The following is an 18,675-nucleotide window of genomic DNA, read 5'->3' on the forward strand; positions in this document are numbered from 1 at the left end:
GTCAGAGTCGATCAAAATGTATTGACTCTGATGAAACGTAAATTGTAAAATATTGTGTTAAAATTTCCAGTTTCACCTATATTCAATTAAACTATTTTTCCTTCTAGCCTTTTGGTAAAAATACAGCCTCTTTTTTAACTTTTGACATCACTACAGCCTTTAAACCTGAACTTTAACAGGTTAGTGTGCTGAAAAGTGGTCTGATGATTTATGATGGCAGCAATGAAGTGCCATGTGTCTTGTATGTTGTGTTCTTTCTAGCAACATAGTAACTGCATTAGTCTAATTCGTCAAATTGAGGGATTGGGGTTGAGTCGGAGTCAATGGTACAATAAATTAAGTATTTGGATTTGGTGGTACTATACTGAAGAAGCCGAACTGAGAATTAGGAATTGAAGTTGGTGGTACTATTCTGTAAACTGAGTAATCAGAGTCAGTGGTACAATAAATCGAGGAATAGGAGTTGGTGGTATTATGAATTGAGGAGTCAGAGTCAGTGGTACCATAAATTAAGGGGTCAGAGGTACAATAAATCAGGAGTTGGAGTCAGTGGTACCACAAATTGTGGAGTCGGAGTTGGTAGTACAATAATTTGAGGAGGAGGTGTCAGAGGTACTATGAATTGAGGAGTTGGAGTCGGAGTTGATGGTACTATACTGTAAATTGAGGACTCTGAGTCAGTGGTATAATAAATTGAGGAGTTACGGTTTGTGGTATTAAAAATTGAGGAGTCAGAGGTACAATAAATTGAGGAGATGGAGTTGGTGGTACTACAAATTAAGGAGTCAGAGTTGGTGGTACCATAAATTGAGGAGTAGGAGTCAGAGGTACTATGAATTGAGGAGGAGGTGTTGGAGTTGGTGGTACTATACTGTAAATTGAGGATTCAGAGTCATTGGTACCATATATTGAGAAATCAGAGCTTGTGGTAATAAAAATTGAGGAGTCAGAGGTACTATGAATTGAGGAGTAGGAGTTGAAGTTGGTGGTACTATACTGTAAATTGAGGACTCTGAGTCAGTGGTATCATAAATTGAGGAGTTACAGTTTGTGGTATTAAAAATTGAGGAGTCAGAGGTACAATAAATTGAGGAGATGGAGTTGGTGGTACTACAAATTAAGGAGTCAGAGTTGGTGATACCATAAATTGTGGAGGAGGTGTCAGAGGTACTATGAATTGAGGAGGAGATGTCAGAGGTACTATAAATTGAGGAGTAGGAGTTGAAGTTGGTGGTACTATACTGTAAATTGAGGATTCAGAGTCATTGGTACTATAAATTGAGGAGTCAGAGGTACAATAAATTGAGGAGATGGAGCTGGTGGTACTACAAATTAAGGAGTCAGAGTTGGTGGTGCCATAAATTGAGGAGTAGGAGTCAGAGGTACTATGAATTGAGGAGTGGGAGCTGGAGTTGGTGGTACTATACTGTAAATTGAGGATTCAGAGTCATTGGTACCATAAGCTGAGGAGTCGGAGTTGGTGGTATTACAAATTAAGGAGTTGGAGTGGGAGTCGGTGGTACCATAAATTGAGGACCTTGAGTCAGAGTCATTGTCCTAGGTTTTGTGTACCGACTCCACAGCCTTGTTTTAAAGCTTCACTAAATTTATAGGCATAAGCTGTTGAGCACCTTCTCAATTGGCCCACTGCAACTGTGATGTGAACATTTTATTTCCAAGCTTCTCACTGTTAGCAACGTATCCCTCAGCTTCAACTCACCCCAATACACATTGGTTCTCCTCGTAGGAAGATATAGAGTTGCTCTCCTCCAAGTTTAACCACTTGATTTCTGTTTAGCTCCGGGGTACCTCCTTGGTGCTGCTGTGGTGGTGATGGTGCAAGTTCTGCCATTGTTGCAACTGCCAGAGAATAAAATACAGAAACAAATTAGTGGTGCTGTTTCTCAATCACATGGCCCATCACATGTATTATGTTTTACTCAGCGGAGTGGGTGGCATTGCCACCTCACAGGTCCAGAGTCCTGGGTTCAACTCCTCCAGACAGTCATTATCTGTGAGGAGATGTGCGCATTCTCCTCAAGTCTGCATGGGTTTTCCCTCTGGGTACACCTGTTTTTTTCCCCCATTCCCAAAGACATACTCTGGTTAATTGACAATTCCAAATTAGCTCTGGATGACTGGGGAAAGGGGTGGGGGATGAGTGGGCTTTGAGGTGGACTGGCACTCTGTCCATTGATATTTTTTGCTGTGTGCCCGATTTTGCCAAGATAGGCTCCAGCATCCAATAACCCTGAATTTAAATAAATAGCAAACAAACTGACAATGGGCCAGTGTACGCCCAGTTTGTGCAAATATATTGGTCCTAAGTGGGCAGCCAGTAATGTCCCAATTTGAATTTGCACCTTGGAACAACACTGCTCCAGTGAGGGCAAACAGAAATTTCATTATGAACTTGAAAAATGTCCAAACCTTTCATTTTATGTACTCACTTATGCAGGGTAGGGTTTTACTGGGCACCTGGAGCCTACCCCAGCAAACAGCAGGCTCAGCAGGAACAACCCCAGGACAGGGCAGCAGCCCATCAGTGGGTGAAAATAATCACACACAGAGCATAGGGCCAGTTTAGCACCACCAATCCACAGAACCTGCATGATTATGGACTGTGGGTGGAAACCAGAGCCCATTCAGAAAACCAACATGAACCCAGGGAAGACATGTAAACTCCACGCAGGGTGGACCCAGAATGTGAACCCTGGTCTATTTATGATGAGGCATACAACTGCACCACCCCTTACTGGTCCATCACTTGAAACCCTTTTAGTGTTTAATTGATTTTTATCAATTAAACCATGTGTATTTATGAAGATTTGTTTATTTTTATTTAATAAGAGATAGTAGGGTGTTGTACCATGTTAGCCATTATGGAAGTAGTGAGAAGTCAAGCAAAATGACACCTTTTATTGGCTAACTAAAAAGAATATTACAATATGTGAGCTTTCGAGGCAACTTAGGCTCCTTCTTCAGGCAAGATGTAATCAATCAATCTTCTTGTCTGAAGAAGGGGCCTGAGTTGCCTTAAAAGCTTGCATATTGTTTTATTACAATACATTAAAATACATGTATTATAATAGTTATTCTTAAAATAGTCTTCCACATGGAATCAATTAATTAATATTGACTGCTTAATAAATACTGCTTAAATGTACGTCTACAGTACATGCATTTGTCTGTTCAGAAACATTGGTTTACCCGTTTTTTGGATTACAGTTTTTTACTGTAAAACTATAAATGTACAGTAATGTATTTTACAGGATCTTTAACAGTGCACCCCACCCATCAATATAATAAATCAAATAGCAGAAATAATAATAATAATAATAATAACTGACAAAAGTAAAAACAATGCTTCAACATTTATTGTATAGCTTTTTTACTGCATGCACTGCGAGGTATTTAACAACATTCAACATTCACGCACACTAGTAAACCAAAATTATTTTTCCAATTTACTGAAAACGTGTCATAAATTAAACTACGCTTGATGAAAAACAAAAGCTAGACGAAAATGAAACGAATACTGACTCCCTGGCACGACACCACCAAACTCCGTTATGTACAGTACGTCAGTGGCGCATCAAGCAGGAGGCTGCTGAGCAATTCAGGACTTCCACTAAGTTTAGCAGGCGCTATAATCTTCGTCTGTTTTTCTTTGAAAGCGATAGCGCCGAGGTAAGCATCCAGTAAGAAGAGAGCGACAAACACAAAGGGGAGTCTCACCGCGTCGCTAGTCCGTTTGCTGTCCTCCGTCGTGGCGTCCACTCCGCTCGATTTGGATTTCATCGGGTAAAAACGCGAGTCCACTGGGCTGCGCCTCGGGGCGGGGCTTCGAGAGGGGCGGAGACACCATACTTCAAAAGAGAACCACAGCGCCAGGGTTACTTACTACTCACGTTTTCTTTTACCAGGACGGTCGCTCTCTTTCGCCAATACAATAAGCGTCAAGGCGGATTTTCATAACCAATACAATTGTCTGGGTTTTCATTGAAAAATTATTAATTTCTGAAGGATAAGATAACATGGGCGCTAGGAATTTATTTAGTTTCAAGAGGTCGTGCCACCCGTAGTCGTTCCGCATCCCTGGTGCTGCGCAATCCTGCTAGAATTCGGTTCTATCCATACAAAGCGGATGCAAACCAAACAGCAGCCACCGTTAACGTGGCGTGATCTGCAGATCTGAGCGCCTTTTAGATACTGTAAACTTCTGTAGGAATGATAGCGAGATTTCGGAGCCACAGGAGGATTTCTGGTGTATGTAATTTTACGGGGACAAACTTAAAAAGAAATATAGCTGTTTTCGAAATGGCCGTAAAGAATTCGAGACGGTATGCACCGTTTGTAGTGCACGCACGTTTGTTTCAGCTGCAAACAGAGGTCCTCTGTGGATCTTGAAATAACGTGCGGAAACAGCAAGACGTACAAATAAGTGAAAATAGATTGTCACAAACTTCATCGTGCACCCTGGATCCAATGAGGAGATCATTCGTGCAGCTGGAGGGACTTCAACATTTAATTGTGGAAAACATCACAGCAGCTATAAATCAACAGACCGTACAAGTCCTCTAATGAAAAACATTTCAAGTACACACAGAAAAACAGAAAAAAAAATCAGTAAAGTCTGTGATTTTCTCCTCATGCAGTTAAAACTGTACAGTATTCGACAGAATGGCAGGCATTTATTTTTGTGGTTTGGCTGCTGAGGCACGCAATTATCTTGCAGTCAAGATGTTTCATCCAACGATTAGGCATTTTGATAGGGAAAGTTGTGGAATACACACTAAACTTCTGGACATTCAAAGAAAACCAAACGAGACAGTGCGAACTATTTTAGATTATGTGTTTATCTCATTCACAAAGTTTGGCATTGCAAAAACGGTTGCTTTTTCAGGTGATAATTAGAAATTCATGGGTGTACAAATGGGGCATGCTAATAAACCCCCAAATTATGGGTGCAAATACATGGCCGGGAGAGGCTGTTCCCTCTGTCCTTCCACAATAATGCCTCCTGGCCAGGAAAGGCACCTGCAACCAAATTGGCCGGGATCAATGTCATGCCCAATTGGGCTATTTTTAATTGAAGAAAATGAATCCTATTTTTTTGTAAAAATTGATCTATTTGTATGGAATGATTACAATAAAATCAATAAAATAAAAAAAAGAAAGAAAATGGCGTGTGCGTGAGTGACTTTTCATTTTGGGCTATTTTACTTGACGTTGTGCTTGATTTTGTAAAGACTAAAAATGTTGCCATGCATCTTTATTCCTACGAAAGCACGTCATTTTCTTGCCTCTCTGAGGCCCTGAAATGCCCAATATATTCTGTGGATCTCCAGAGCTACACTCCATAGAGGAAGCTGTCACTTTATATTATTTGTGTCAGTGATAACCTCTGGCTACTCTATGATTAGGGTTAGAGGTGGGCTATCGGACTCCAGTCAAGTAAAACAAGTGACAAAACCCTGAAATCCAACTGGCTGCCCAGCGGTGCTGCGGAGGTCTGCAGCTGAATCCATCTCGAAATGTCACTCAGCCGTCTTCACTTAAAGTTTAAAACTTGTCAGTTTCATAGATAGTTACATGTCATGAAGTCAAAGACCTGTCAGTCACAGTTATTTCTACCCAATTGTCGAAAATTTGGACATTGCAGTAGGGATCGACCAATTCCAGCTGATAAAACAGTTTGTCTAAAAAGCAGAAACACTAATGGGTGTTGAAAACGGGAATCCCGAAATGGGATAACCGCAGTACAGAAGATAAGTTAATGGTAGCGCTAGTGTTGTTGCACCAGTTCGTAAACATGTGGGAACAATATAAAACATATTGCAAAAAATATAAAAGTATTAAAATGAAGGGAAGATAATGATAATGTAAAACAACTGATCATTTGTTTTATTTGAGACAATACGAAGGTTAAAGCCATGTGGCATATTTAGTAAGTAGTTCTTTATTATTTTACTGCAATTTAAAGTGATAAATACACGTATGAACAAAGTGTGTCGGGTTCCATCATCTTCTTTTTCTTTTTCCTTTTCTACTTCCATGTGGTGTCGATATTTCACTGATTTCGGCGTGAAGTTTGTAACTACATTGCTTGAGTTTAGCGGGGTCGTGTCTTTCTGATATGGAATAAATAAAGGTTATATTCATGCTGAAGAAGAAAAATATTAAAGAGACCTTGACATATCTGTAACACCTTATGAAGGCTCTAACAACCGAAACGCGGTCTCTCTTGCCTAATTTCCCTTTTAGCCAAATAACATTTTTGCACAATCACCCTAACGCAACATTTCATTACCTGTTGTGATGTCTCACCTGAAATGTTCAAATGGACTCTCGTCACATTTTTTTTTTCCTACCGTTCGTGATAACTATTTCAAGAAAAATATTTAAAGCCCTGCGGTGGGCTGGCACCCTGTCCAGGGTTTGTTTCCTGCCTTGTGCCCTGTGCTGGCTGGGATTAGCTCCAGCAGACCCCCGTGACCCTGTAGTTAGGATATAGCGGGTTGGATAATGGATGGATGGATGGATATTTAAAGCCTCCGTTCTGTGAGTTGTATCCTCGCATCTCAGCCTTTGGAGAAAGGCCCGCCTACTCATGCAAATTAAAATCCAAGTGGCCAATCCGAGACGTGAGCGTCAGGGATATTTACAGCAAGGAGTGGGGGGAGGTGATTGCTTGAAGTGGACCAATCACTGTTGGCCTAGAATTTGTAGGATTGGGCGGGATTTTGACTGTCTTTGAAGTCTTTGAAGTGTCTGTCATCATTGGCAACCTCGGGCACAGCGCCAGCTCCATCGCTGGGTCTACGAATATACAGATTAGAGCAACTGGTATGACTACTACAGCTTCTAAAATGTACATATGAGCGACTACACGGGGCTTGTAACTACAGAAAACGGTGCCGGTGCTAAAGGAATGGACGCACTTTAATGCGATCCATACTGCTTACTAACACGTCAATTTGTTTTGATTTGGCCAGTTACGCATGAGTACTAATCACTTCAGAAACTTTTCAGAGTGAGAGCCCAAGAGTGAAAGTGAGAACCGGCAGCACTTAACACTGGAAGAAAGCCGAGTGGCCATTGCGACACACAGCGAGCCGTTGCCATGGTCGAGAACTTTGTGTACAAGAAGGCGACACGGGTCAGTGCCATCGTTACTACGCTTTTTTATTCCTCTTTCTATCACCCTGCCTTTTTCGTTAATAGTATATATATATAGGCCTATATATATTTACCGACGAACAATTATCCAGAAAATCGGGATGTTCTAGTCATCCTTCTGACACCCATTTTTATGTTTCTGAGGTCAGGTAGGCTTTAGTACGATTTTGGAATTGGCAAATTTACTAAAGTGATTGATGGATTTGTAACAACACATTAGGAACGACATGCTCAAAATAGTGGAATGGAAGAGCAATGTATCATAATATCTAAGTCGTGTTTATTGGCCAAGAATGCACGCTTACAAAGAATATGGCTCTGTTTTTTTGTTTTTGTTTATGACTCACCACGTGTAGTTACACATCAAAACATACACAGGATGCAAAACAAGGAGTTTAAAACATGCCCGCATAATGCAAGGTAGACCAAGGAATCTGGAACAATTTTTTTTTGTTATACTTTGTTAATCCCTGAGGGACAATTGTCGTTTTGCATGCCTTTTCGCGGTCAGAGCGCTCGCAGTTTTCAGATTAAGGGCCTTGTTCATGCACCCCATCTCAGTTCAGCGCGGCTCATTATTGCTAACATCTATACAGGTCTGTAGGCAGCCTTGGGGTGTTGATCCATGACCAGCTCTCCTTCATTGCACCACATTGCAACTGTGTCTCGGTCTTGCAGAATCATTCAATACAACATCCGCAAGATCTGAGAGTTGTTGTCAGCACAAATTCTGGTCTGAATGCCACTCTCCGCAGGTAGGAGTACTGGCATGTGCCACCGAGACACCTCAGAAGATTAAAAATGCAGTGGCACGTCTGTTGTTCAACCAGCTGAGGTGGGCACATGTCACTCTTCTTTTCAAATCACTACATTGGCTCCCTGTAGCAGCACATATCGAGTTCAAATTATTGATGCTTGCCTGCATTCTTACCAATTCTTTCTTTAATTTGTTCTTTAATGGCACTATATGGCTCTTTACTGGGTTGTGTGCTTCCTTCTAGAACTGTCATTTCATTATTTCATTCTGGGAAGGGTTCTTTGCATACAATATTCGTTCTTTGTGCTTTGAAAATCTTTCCAGCAGGGCCGGACTGGCCATTAGGACATTTGGGCTATGTCCAGTGGGCCGCGGACTCTGGTCTGGTCATGGGCCGGCCATTTCATGAAATAAATTTTATGTACTGGTTACTGTTTGACATTAAAATTAATTTTCTAAACTACTAAAAATTATCTGTCCGGTACTGCGATTTCTATAGTCCTATATAATATACCGTATTATGTCATCAAGTTGTTTTAGTTGTCAGTACACAACGTTGCAACGCAAAATTTGGTCAAAACTGCCTTTTGCCGATTTCTATTTCAATACCACTACATTTAGGTTAGAATATACATTATTGCAATTTATTTTATCTCATATCTAGTAATTCTTTGGTACTAATAATTAGTTTAGATTATGTATTATGCATTTTATTTTTCTCTGGTCGTCAGCGTGAGCGATAATTAGTGGTTTTGAGCTGCGATTACTAATATGATGAAGTAAAGTTATAAAGCACAGGACAGGATAGGAAATTTTCATATTAGGACGGAATATTTATAGTTTATCGTTAAGTTAATGGAACATTTCAATCATGTGAGATTATCGTTATAACGTTGGTTATAATTTATTCCATTGTAAATGAGCAGCTACTAGCCAACTTGGGTACTGGCACTTGGACATGACATTGACATCAAATTTTAAGCTGTGTCTAAACAACAGTGTACAGATTAAATTTGGCAACAGTTTAGATAGAGTTCATATCATAGGCTCATAGCAAGTAGTGAGCCACGTAGTCATCACAAATTTTATGAAAATTACAATGAATAATGGGGGTCGACCTTGTCACCTCACTCGTTGAAGGATGCCCGAGCCGGTTTTGAGACCCAATCCGCCCCTGCTTTCCAGCACTCGTGTGTTATAACCCCACCACAGGCACAGAAAAGGAAAAAAATTCATTTTTTACATTCGTTTATTTACAAAACAAAAACAAGAATACATAAAATTTGATTTTTAAGTACTTTTGAAACATGACTTCTGTTGCAAAGTTTCTAATGTTGTTAAGTTTAACATTGAAAGGGTCATCACCGTTGAGCTTAGAGAAGCACTATCTGGCTTGAGTGGCAGGATTATAACACACGAGTACCAGCCTTTCCAATATGTAGAAAAAACATGAAATTTTTAATGTATGGTAACCCTAACCCTAACCCTAACCCTCTATGATACTAACAGATAAGGAAACCTGGACTTGGCCTGTGTTATGATATTGTCTGTAGCCGTAGTTCTTTTAAAATGAGGAACCCATTGGTATTTCGCAAATCTGTCACCTTCTCTTCGTTGTCATTTACTGTTTGGAATCTGTTACACATCTAAATAAAGAAAAGACTCTTTCTGGAACCTTCATGTGAATGAGTCTTATGGGAACCAAAAGTAGTTCCTCTGTGGCACCTCTTTTACCATCTATTCATTGTTATTTGCTGTATGGAGCCTGTTACGGATATAAATAAATAGTTTTTTTCTGGAACCTTCATGTGGATGGGTGTTTTTGGAAACCAAAAGTGGTTCTTCTATGGCATTGCTCTGAAGGACCACACTGGCATCTTTATTTATTACTAGCTGTGTAAGCTCGTGCTGTAAAACACCCAGGCTCCTAGAGACTATTGAAATTGTCAGAAAAAAATTTGAAATGCAGAGTCGGCAGTTTCATTTTGCAATCTCACTTTAGCGACGGAGTTGCTTTCTTTCAGCTTCATGCTGTAGTCTTAAAATTCTTTCTTCTTCTGACTCGTTAACTTGGGGCCGCTTTGCCGGCTCTTTGAGCTTCATGCTATAGCCTCGCACTTCCAGACTGGACAGACAGACACACATACACTTCCACACATAGACATTTATATATAAGTAGAGTGTACAGAGTAGTCAACAGGTCAGCACCGGTGTATACGGAGACACTTGTAAGGTCCTATGCTCTTTCTGCAGGTCTGCTGGTGAAAGGCCTCTCTGCATGGCATCAAATCTCAATCCGGAGTCTTTTCGTGTGTAGCTCCTCTTCGTGAAACAAGCTGTCGTCCTCCATTCGAAAATCCCGACTCCCTCAAAGTATTTAAGAAGAGTGTGGAGTCTCTTCTGTTTGATGAATTTAGCTGTTAGGTTTTTGTAGAAAGTGTAACTCATTTGCATTTCGTTGTGAGCTCTTCACTTGTGATGATCGGTTTTGTCCCATCACACTTGTTCCCAAGACTGATGCGTGCTTGACTATGTTAACCTCTTTTGTGGGGTCGCTTTGAATAAAAGCTTCTTCTTAGCAAATAAATGTGAATCTGATTGGAAGTAAGTGAGGTAGGAGTCGAGGGATGTACCGTGTTAGCCATTTATGGATGCTTACATGAAGAAAGGGCCTGAGCTGCCTTGAAAGCTTTCATTTTGTGATCTACTAAGGCAGGTGGCATTTTGCTTCACTTCCTATTGGAGTCGACATGTCTGACAACCTCATCTCCTCTGCTTTTGTTGTGTCCTTCACAGAAGTCGAGTGAAAAATGGAAGAACATCCTGGAGGAGCCCAGCATCTTAAGAAGCCCCATGTGCCCAAATCTGAGAAGAACACCTCTCTGATGAAGGTTGAATTTTTTTTTTTGTTTGAGGGAGGACTTGTCCCGATATATATTTTGTATATTTTCCAGGAATCTTTTAGACAGGATGACACTCAAGACAGATAATTAAAAGTGGTCTGTGATCATTTCATTCTTGCAAGAGCCACACTGAAATCCAAACTGGTCAGGATTGTGTTGTGTTATACCTGAATTAAAAAAAAAAGATGGAATCAAAGCTTCTTATTATTAAGGTGTTTTATTATTGACACACCTTGTGTGTGAGGTCATCATCTAGTCAACTTGTTGGTTTCCATTGTGTAATTCGAAAATGCCATTCCATCAGCACTTCCCATTCTTTAGTACTCTCAAGGCTCTTCAACTCTTTCAGGGTGGATGTTGACTTCTGTGAAATGAAGGTGGCAATCAACTGTAAATGGTGACAAGACACACCGTTACGTTTTACTTGTACTCCAGTTGCTAAGCTTAATTGGTATGATGGAGATTCCCTGTGCGTGCATGATTAGTGAGGAGAAAACGATGGTGAAAACGGTATCAACCTCTGGCAAGAGATCGAAGCGAATCCATAAAGCAATATACTCCATGGACGACGCTTTGCATTTTATCTCTGAATTGGACTCTGACTTGTCAGACTCTGAATTTTGATACAAGCGATCAAAAGTGAACGTGAGGTACCAACATCAGCTGATCACAGTGCTGAACAGGTTTGTGTAGCTAATGCACCTATGGCAACGTTTGCCTGGTAGGACCACCACTTACAATGACAAGAGGTACAAACCCTATCACGACACACTATGACTGCATACGGCTCCAGCCGGGCACGCATTCCTGACGAACTGGTGGCCACAGCATGTAGCAACAAACATTTTATGTTGATATCTGTGTGAAACCACTGTTTAGGGTGCTTTTGAGAAAACTGTGTTTTTTTGGAAAACAATATTCAGCCTTCAAAGAGTTAATGGCATTTTATGGTCCTTTACTGGGTCACATGGTCCCTTGTTGAACCATTGTTTGACCAAGCACCATTTGATTCTGGGATGGGTTCATTGCATACAAAGATGGTTCTTTGTGCTTTGAGAAACTACCAAATACTGTATGTGGAAGAAACCTGAAATATTTAATGTTTGATGGGCTACCTAGCTCAACACTAACAGATTAAGAAAACCTGGCTTGTGTTTGTTGTATGCAGCAAGTGTTGTATGAAAATCATGACCCATTGGTACTCCACAAATCTGTTACGATCTATTCTTGGTTATTAACTGTATGGAGGATAAATAAGTGAAGGTTCTTTCTGGAGACCATCATGACCCATTGGTACTCCACAAATCTGTTATCATCTATTCTTGGTTATTAACTGTATGGAGGATAAATAAGTGAAGGTTCTTTCTGGAGACCTCGTGTGGATGAGTCATTTGGGAACCAAAATTGGTTCCCCTATAGCATCATCTGAAGAGCCACTCCGGCACCTTCAATTTCAAGAGTGAGTGCTTTGTCCAGCAATAGTTCATGGTTGCTTACTTTATATAGCCTGTTACGGATTTAAATAAATTAAGGTTCTTTTTGGAACCTTCATGTAGAGGGTTCATTTGAAAATGAAAAATGGTTCCCCTATGGCATTGCTGTGAAGAACCGCTCTGGCACCTTTAATATTTAGGAGTGTGGGGCCAATTTAGTGATGCAGATCCTCCTAACCTGCACGTCTTAAGGACTGCGAGAGGAAACCGAAGCTCTCTGATGAAGACCACACATAAAACCTACACAGCCAATATCAGTTAAAGACAAGCAAGAGACTCTTCAAACACGGGGAGTCCTTTTCATGTAGAAGATGGTTCTTTTGGAGGTACACTTTTGAAAATGTAGCGTCGACATAGCCATAGCTGGACAAGGATACGTTACTAGCTTGGTGCAGCTTGGTAAACAGGTCAGACTGGCGAGCACTGCTGCACCCACCACATCACAAAACAGCTCAGGATCCTGGTTGGCAACCCCTACAGGCAGACATGCAGTCCAATCCCACCCTCCGGAAATGACCCTCTATCTGCCGCAGCCAGGTGTTATGTGGATATACCCTTGGCCTGGTCCAGCCACTCAAGTCCTCAACAATTGAGGGTCCTGTGAGCCTGATCACCCTCGGGGAATCCCGCCACAAGGTTGTAGTGCCGTAACTGACGCTCCCTCACAATGCTGGTAATGTGCCTCATTCGTGACTCCATGAAAAACACAAAGTCAAACCAGCAGTACCCAAACATTCTCTAAAGAGACACAGTACCGAAGGAGTCCAGTCTTCATCTCAGGCCACTGGATAGCGCCCACATCTCACAACCACATAGCAAGACAGGAAGGACCAGGACTCTAAAGACTTGGACCTTCATCCTTTTGCACAGATATCGGGTGCTCCACACACCCCTTTCAAGCGACCTCATGACCCCCCCATGCTCTCCCAATCTGTCTACTGACTTCATAGGAAGAGTCACCAGAGACATGAATGCCACTGCTGAGGTACACCGTCTAATTTAATTTTGGAATCAATTTTGTTGTTACCCCATAGTCCAAACCTCCAAGATCAGCTACATTATATAGTTGAGAATGAGTGACTTTCCAGGTTAAAAGTAACCGCTAGAATTAAGAGTTGATATCAAAATGTCAGAAATTTCTGTTTTAACAACTTCTTTGTTTTTGGTTTAAAGGGCTTAACCCCAGGTCAGAAGAGATACCTCTACAGTGTGATGGCAGTGTATGAGACCAAAGGTCAACTTCAAGCACTACAGAGGAGATATCTTCATAGCCTTCAAATGCACAGACAGCTGGGTAGGTTACACGTTGTTCATCATCATCATCATCATCATCGCTGGTTTAACCATCATTTTCTGGGTTGACCTACGCTCTTAAAAATAACAGTCCAAGAAGTGGTTCTTCAAAGTGATGCCACAGGGGAGCCATTTTTGGTTTCCACAAGATCCATCCACATGAAGGTTCCAGAAAAAACCTTTGCTTATTTATCCTCCATACAGTTACTAACCAAGAATAGATATTAGCAGATTTGTGAAAAAAAACCAATAGGTCATGATTTTAAAACGACTCTTACTGCATACAACAATACAGGAGAAGTTCAGGTTTTCTTAACCTGTTAATGTGCTCCTAGGTAGCCTAACAGACATTAAAGATTTGAGGTTTCTTTCTTCCTATTAGGAAGTTTGTTGAAGCACAAAGAACCAACTTCATTCGCAAAGAACCTATCTTGGAATGAAAGGGTGCTTTGTCGAGTAATGGCTCGATGAGGAACCACACAACCCAGTAAAGAACCATTATTTTTTTGAAGAGAGCAGGTTGGCCTGATAAAAGACCAACTCCCAAGTCGTTTTCCTCCACTCACTTTGGTCCCGGATATTCTTTTGAGGTGAGGGCCATTATTTCAATCTCATCTGACAACACTTCCATCCACATCTCCTCCACCTAGGTCTATCTTGCACCTCTTCACCCATTGAGGTTCATTGTTTCAATATCATCTGGCAGACAACATGTCCAACCACATTCCCTCTGCCTCCACCTCTGTATGTTCTGCTCCATATGCCCAAATCACTTTAGTCAGTTACTTCTCAGCACAACACCTGTCAACCTCGCCACCAAGTCTTTCTCGCACCTGTGACGCTCAACACATCCATCTTTAGTCTCCTCTGCGTTCTTTCCATCTTTGCTTCTTGTTGCACCTCCATTGGCCATACCTCACTTCCACAGAGCATACTATTCCTTGCCCAGCTTTAGTAAGCTTTACCCTTCATCATCAGCGAGACTTTGACCAACATGTATACTGTATACTAATATATATATATATATATATATATATACATATATACTAACATGTATACTAATGTCTTGTTGCTCTGCTTGATAATTTTGAAGCATTCCCATCATTCTCTTGTCATTATGGTCCATATTGTTTTCCACATCTAGACAAGCTTATCTAAGAACAAAGCTTATCTTAGAAAAAATCAGTACTGAGGAGCACACCATCACTTCCTAAAGTTGTCCCCAAGGCCATGTCTCATTATATGACTTTTCCTGTTGTAGCCTTCACTTAGAAAATCTTAATACATCAGTAGGCAGTCAGCACTGTACTCCGGTGTCCTGCAGTCGAGTAGAACATATCCAGTGAGTTGCTCAGACAACATGAAACAGATTTTTATTTTGTTTTTAGATGAAGAGGGGATACTCTGTGTACATGAGGGTGGACAACTGATGAATGCTCATCTGGAAGTACAGTGTGTATAATGCAGTGATGAGGAATAAGAAACACGTGTTTTGGACCTCACAAACAGAAGAGAATCCCGTCTGTCTGATGTCTTGTGTTTTATGTACCGCGACCGAAATGAAAAAGAAATTAAGGGCTGAGATTGCAGAAGAACTTGCCATACTTGTTAACCTTTCATACAGCACTGGCTCGATCAGACGGCAATCAGATAGTATTGGCTTTCAGAGCAGAAGACGAGAACAACCTTGTTGAAAAGTAGGCACGTGGTCGCTGACTCGCCCAGTGGTTTCTAGTCATGTAAATTATTGTGGTCTGGCAACGAGATCTGTGAGGGCAGTCTCCAACCATGACATATCCTATGACAAGACAACATGTAATTTGACATCGGCTTAAGTTCTCTTTAGATTGTGGCATGGCGTGATACACTTATTGGCATGGTTGAGACCAAATCAACTCCTTTTCTTACCGTTAAAGCACTGGCTTCTCAGAATGGATTATGGGGTACACAACTTGTCACACTTACGTTATTGCTCCAAGCAATGAATCTTGCTGTTATTCACTTCTGCACATTAAGGCCATTATTATTTTCCCTTCATTTTTTATAATGCATACACCATTTCCCCCCCGAGGGTGATACAGCTCATAAGATCCTCATTGTTGGGGACCCGAGTGGCTGGGCCAGACCAAGTAACACCTGGCTGCGGCAGATGGAGGGTGGGACTGGACTGCGTGTCTGCCTTTGGGGTTGTTTTGCTGTGTAGTGGGGTGCATGCTCCCTAACTTGACTTGACTTGATACACCATTTCCTCTAAGTGGGTAGCACTGTTGTTCTGGGACCTGAATAGTGTGGGCCCTGCTGGTCACTGATAGTGAGTGTGGATAGAGTTTTCCAGGTCTTCCACAGTTGTCTAGGGAAGTACGGGCATTGGTGAGCTGTCTTTTTTACAGACCAGACATGTTACGCCCACTTAAGGTCACAACAAGAAATTTTAAGTTGCTCACCTTCCCTACAGTATCTGTTCCATTGTAAATGCCTTCTGGTTCCTAAGGGCCAGGACCAGCTCCTTGGTTTTGCTTACACGTTCCAATTGTCATCCTGGCACCACTCTGTCAGAAGGCATAACTACTTGTTCCCTAGATCCATCGCCAACAAAACTAATAAAGAGCTCAATGGATGTTCTTGTAGCACCTGTTGTTAACATTATCGATGGGTCATTATTGAATGGTGCAGCTCCTCATGAACTAAAAATGTCAGTTACCACACTTTTGTTTAAAAAGTCAGACCTAGACCCACATACAATTATAGACACATTTCAAACTTACCTTTTCTCCCTAAAATGCCTGAAAAAGTAGTTGCCAATTAGCTTCAGTAACACCTTACACATCACAATTTCTTTGAGAAATTCCAGTCTGGTTTCTGTACCAGTCATAATACAGAGACAGCGCTAACAAGTTCCCTGTGTGGATAACGCTTTGAGTACTGAGAAAAGCGCTATATAAATGTAATGAATTATTATTATTATTATTGTAAATGACTTTCTGATATCCTTTGATGTCAGTAATTCCACTCTAATCCATATTACTAACCGAGAATGGTAAACCGGAAGGCATGGACGCAGGTACACGGCGATGGGACCATGACACGTAGTGCGCAGGCGCCTACAGCGCGCGTCTCATAAACCGCAAGCGCGAAAACGAAGGAGTCACAGCCCAAAAACGAAAGAGCTCAACTAACGTGAATGAGAAATGAAGCAACAATGCGCCCATCGCTAATGACTAACGACACAGCCACACAAAAAAGCGGATTCTCCGCTGCACCCCAAAGTCAAACGGAAGAGGCTACGGAGGCCCCACAGGTCCACAAAGATAGTACGGAAGGCGCGTGAAAGTACGAAAGGCGCATGCGCCTACAACGCGCTTCTGAACTAAATGGCCACACAAACGCTCCGTATTAACAGTAAGTGCAAATATCCATATTTCTAACGGTAAACAACTTATAAGCAACGGAGACACGGTCACGGCTCCATGTACTCACGGAAAATACAAACAGAAGAGGCTTTGGCGTCCCGCCCCACAGTCAAACCAGACAAAGTATGGAGTCCCCAAACGTCCACAAAGCACAGCATAGTCACACCCGAGATAGTATGGAGGGCACATGCGCCTATACACCACGGCTCAGAAACGAAAGAGCTCAACTAACGTAAATAAGTGATTTTAACAGTAAATGCAACACAACATATGTGAATCACATTACAGTAATACAATATTAACAGTACAACCACAGAAAACACAGGCTCGACACCAGATGGGTAATAGGAATAAACGAACGCTCCGTATTAAACATACGGCATCCTCACACATCCAAAATACACAACGTTTGTGAATCACATTTCGGTGATGCATTACTAACAGTACAACGACAGAAAACGCTCCGTAGTAACAGTAAGTGCAAATATCCATATTACTAACGGTAAACAACGTATAACTAATGGAGACACGGTCATCCTATGTACGTCATCTACACCTTTACACTCCAATATATCTCATACATAGATCTGCGCAAACTCAAAAAGACATTCTATACTTGCATAACCTAACACTTACACTGCTATTCTCATTTACATATATTACATAGACCTACAGATATCGTGACAGTGGACATGATACATATGTAACAATTACCGAGACAGACAGTAATCTCTTTCAAATGTATTTCGGGTTACCCAGGACCAGGGGTTGGCGAGCGAAGCGAGCAGGGGGCAGAGCCCCCTAGTTATGTAAGATTTAAGTGCGGTGTTTGACACCCTTGACCATTCTATTTTACTACAAAAGGCTTACAGGCACTATCCTTGCCTGATTTAGTTCTTATTTATCAAATTGATTCCATTATGTGCAGACGTGTGCTGACAGTACTGCATCATTATACATAGAAGTTAAATATGGTGTCCCGCAGGGTTCAGTACTGGGACCTTTACTGTTTTTCACTTTACATGCTTTCACTGTGAACTTTTATAAGAATGCAATGTCAATTCTCACTCATATAGCAGAGGACACACAATCATACCTGTCTGGAGTCTGGTAGCTAAGTTGTCAAAATTAAGTTGTAGAGGGTGGCACTGGGTCTCCAGATGCTTGGTGACAAGCCTTGATTGTAAAACCATGTTAAACTGCTTTTGTATATAAACCGTACTATGAGAGCAGTTTTAAAATTATCCAGGTGTACCAGGATGGTACAAAGTGCAAGATATATGGATATGTGACAAGTACAAATTAAAGCTCCGTCATGTATTATATGTTTCCAGGTCACCTAACTGCAGAGGAAGAAAAACAATTTGCTTGCCGGATACAGTCGTCACAGACCAGAGGCGGCAGCTCTCTGAAAGACAAGAAGTAAATAACTTTGGGTACAAAAGAAGATGGAAACTGTTTAATCAAGGGAAGATCACAGAAGATTTAGCTGAAGCAAATATCCAGAGGGTTGAAGTGTAACCTTGAATTGTATTATGTTGTTTGGAAATAAATTGAAAAGTGCAAGCTATGATCAAAAAATATGTTGAGTGGGCAGATGTTTTATTGAAAACAAACATGTTGCGCTCGTTGAACTG

General features: G+C 41.3%; 1 protein-coding gene and 1 long non-coding RNA gene across 4 annotated transcripts; both read left to right on the plus strand.

Moving 5' to 3' along the window:
• The first annotated feature begins 730 nt into the window (after window positions 1–730).
• Window positions 731–1,714, plus strand: LOC127529370 (uncharacterized). Of its 2 annotated transcripts, none has more exons than XR_007936046.1 (3): window positions 731–827; window positions 953–1,077; window positions 1,508–1,714. It is a non-coding gene; the product is annotated as an uncharacterized LOC127529370 (long non-coding RNA). The 2 variants fall into 2 exon arrangements; XR_007936045.1 differs by having other exon boundaries at window positions 751–848; window positions 944–1,077.
• Window positions 1,715–6,709: 4,995 nt separating this feature from the next.
• LOC114659699 (protein FAM216B-like) lies at window positions 6,710–18,621 on the plus strand. 2 transcript variants are annotated; one of them, XM_028812307.2, is made up of 4 exons: window positions 6,710–6,849; window positions 10,736–10,830; window positions 13,509–13,629; window positions 18,373–18,621. In XM_028812307.2, exons 2-4 carry the CDS (start codon window positions 10,750–10,752, stop codon window positions 18,462–18,464), a joined length of 294 nt encoding a protein of 97 aa, XP_028668140.1. In that variant the 5' UTR covers window positions 6,710–6,849; window positions 10,736–10,749; the 3' UTR covers window positions 18,465–18,621. The 2 variants fall into 2 exon arrangements, with proteins under 2 accessions (XP_028668140.1, XP_051788637.1); XM_051932677.1 differs by lacking the exon at window positions 6,710–6,849 and adding an exon at window positions 7,234–7,331.
• Window positions 18,622–18,675: the final 54 nt, after the last annotated feature.

This window comes from Erpetoichthys calabaricus, chromosome 10 (genome assembly GCF_900747795.2).
Source record: "Erpetoichthys calabaricus chromosome 10, fErpCal1.3, whole genome shotgun sequence".
Taxonomy (NCBI): Eukaryota; Metazoa; Chordata; class Cladistia; order Polypteriformes; family Polypteridae; genus Erpetoichthys; species Erpetoichthys calabaricus.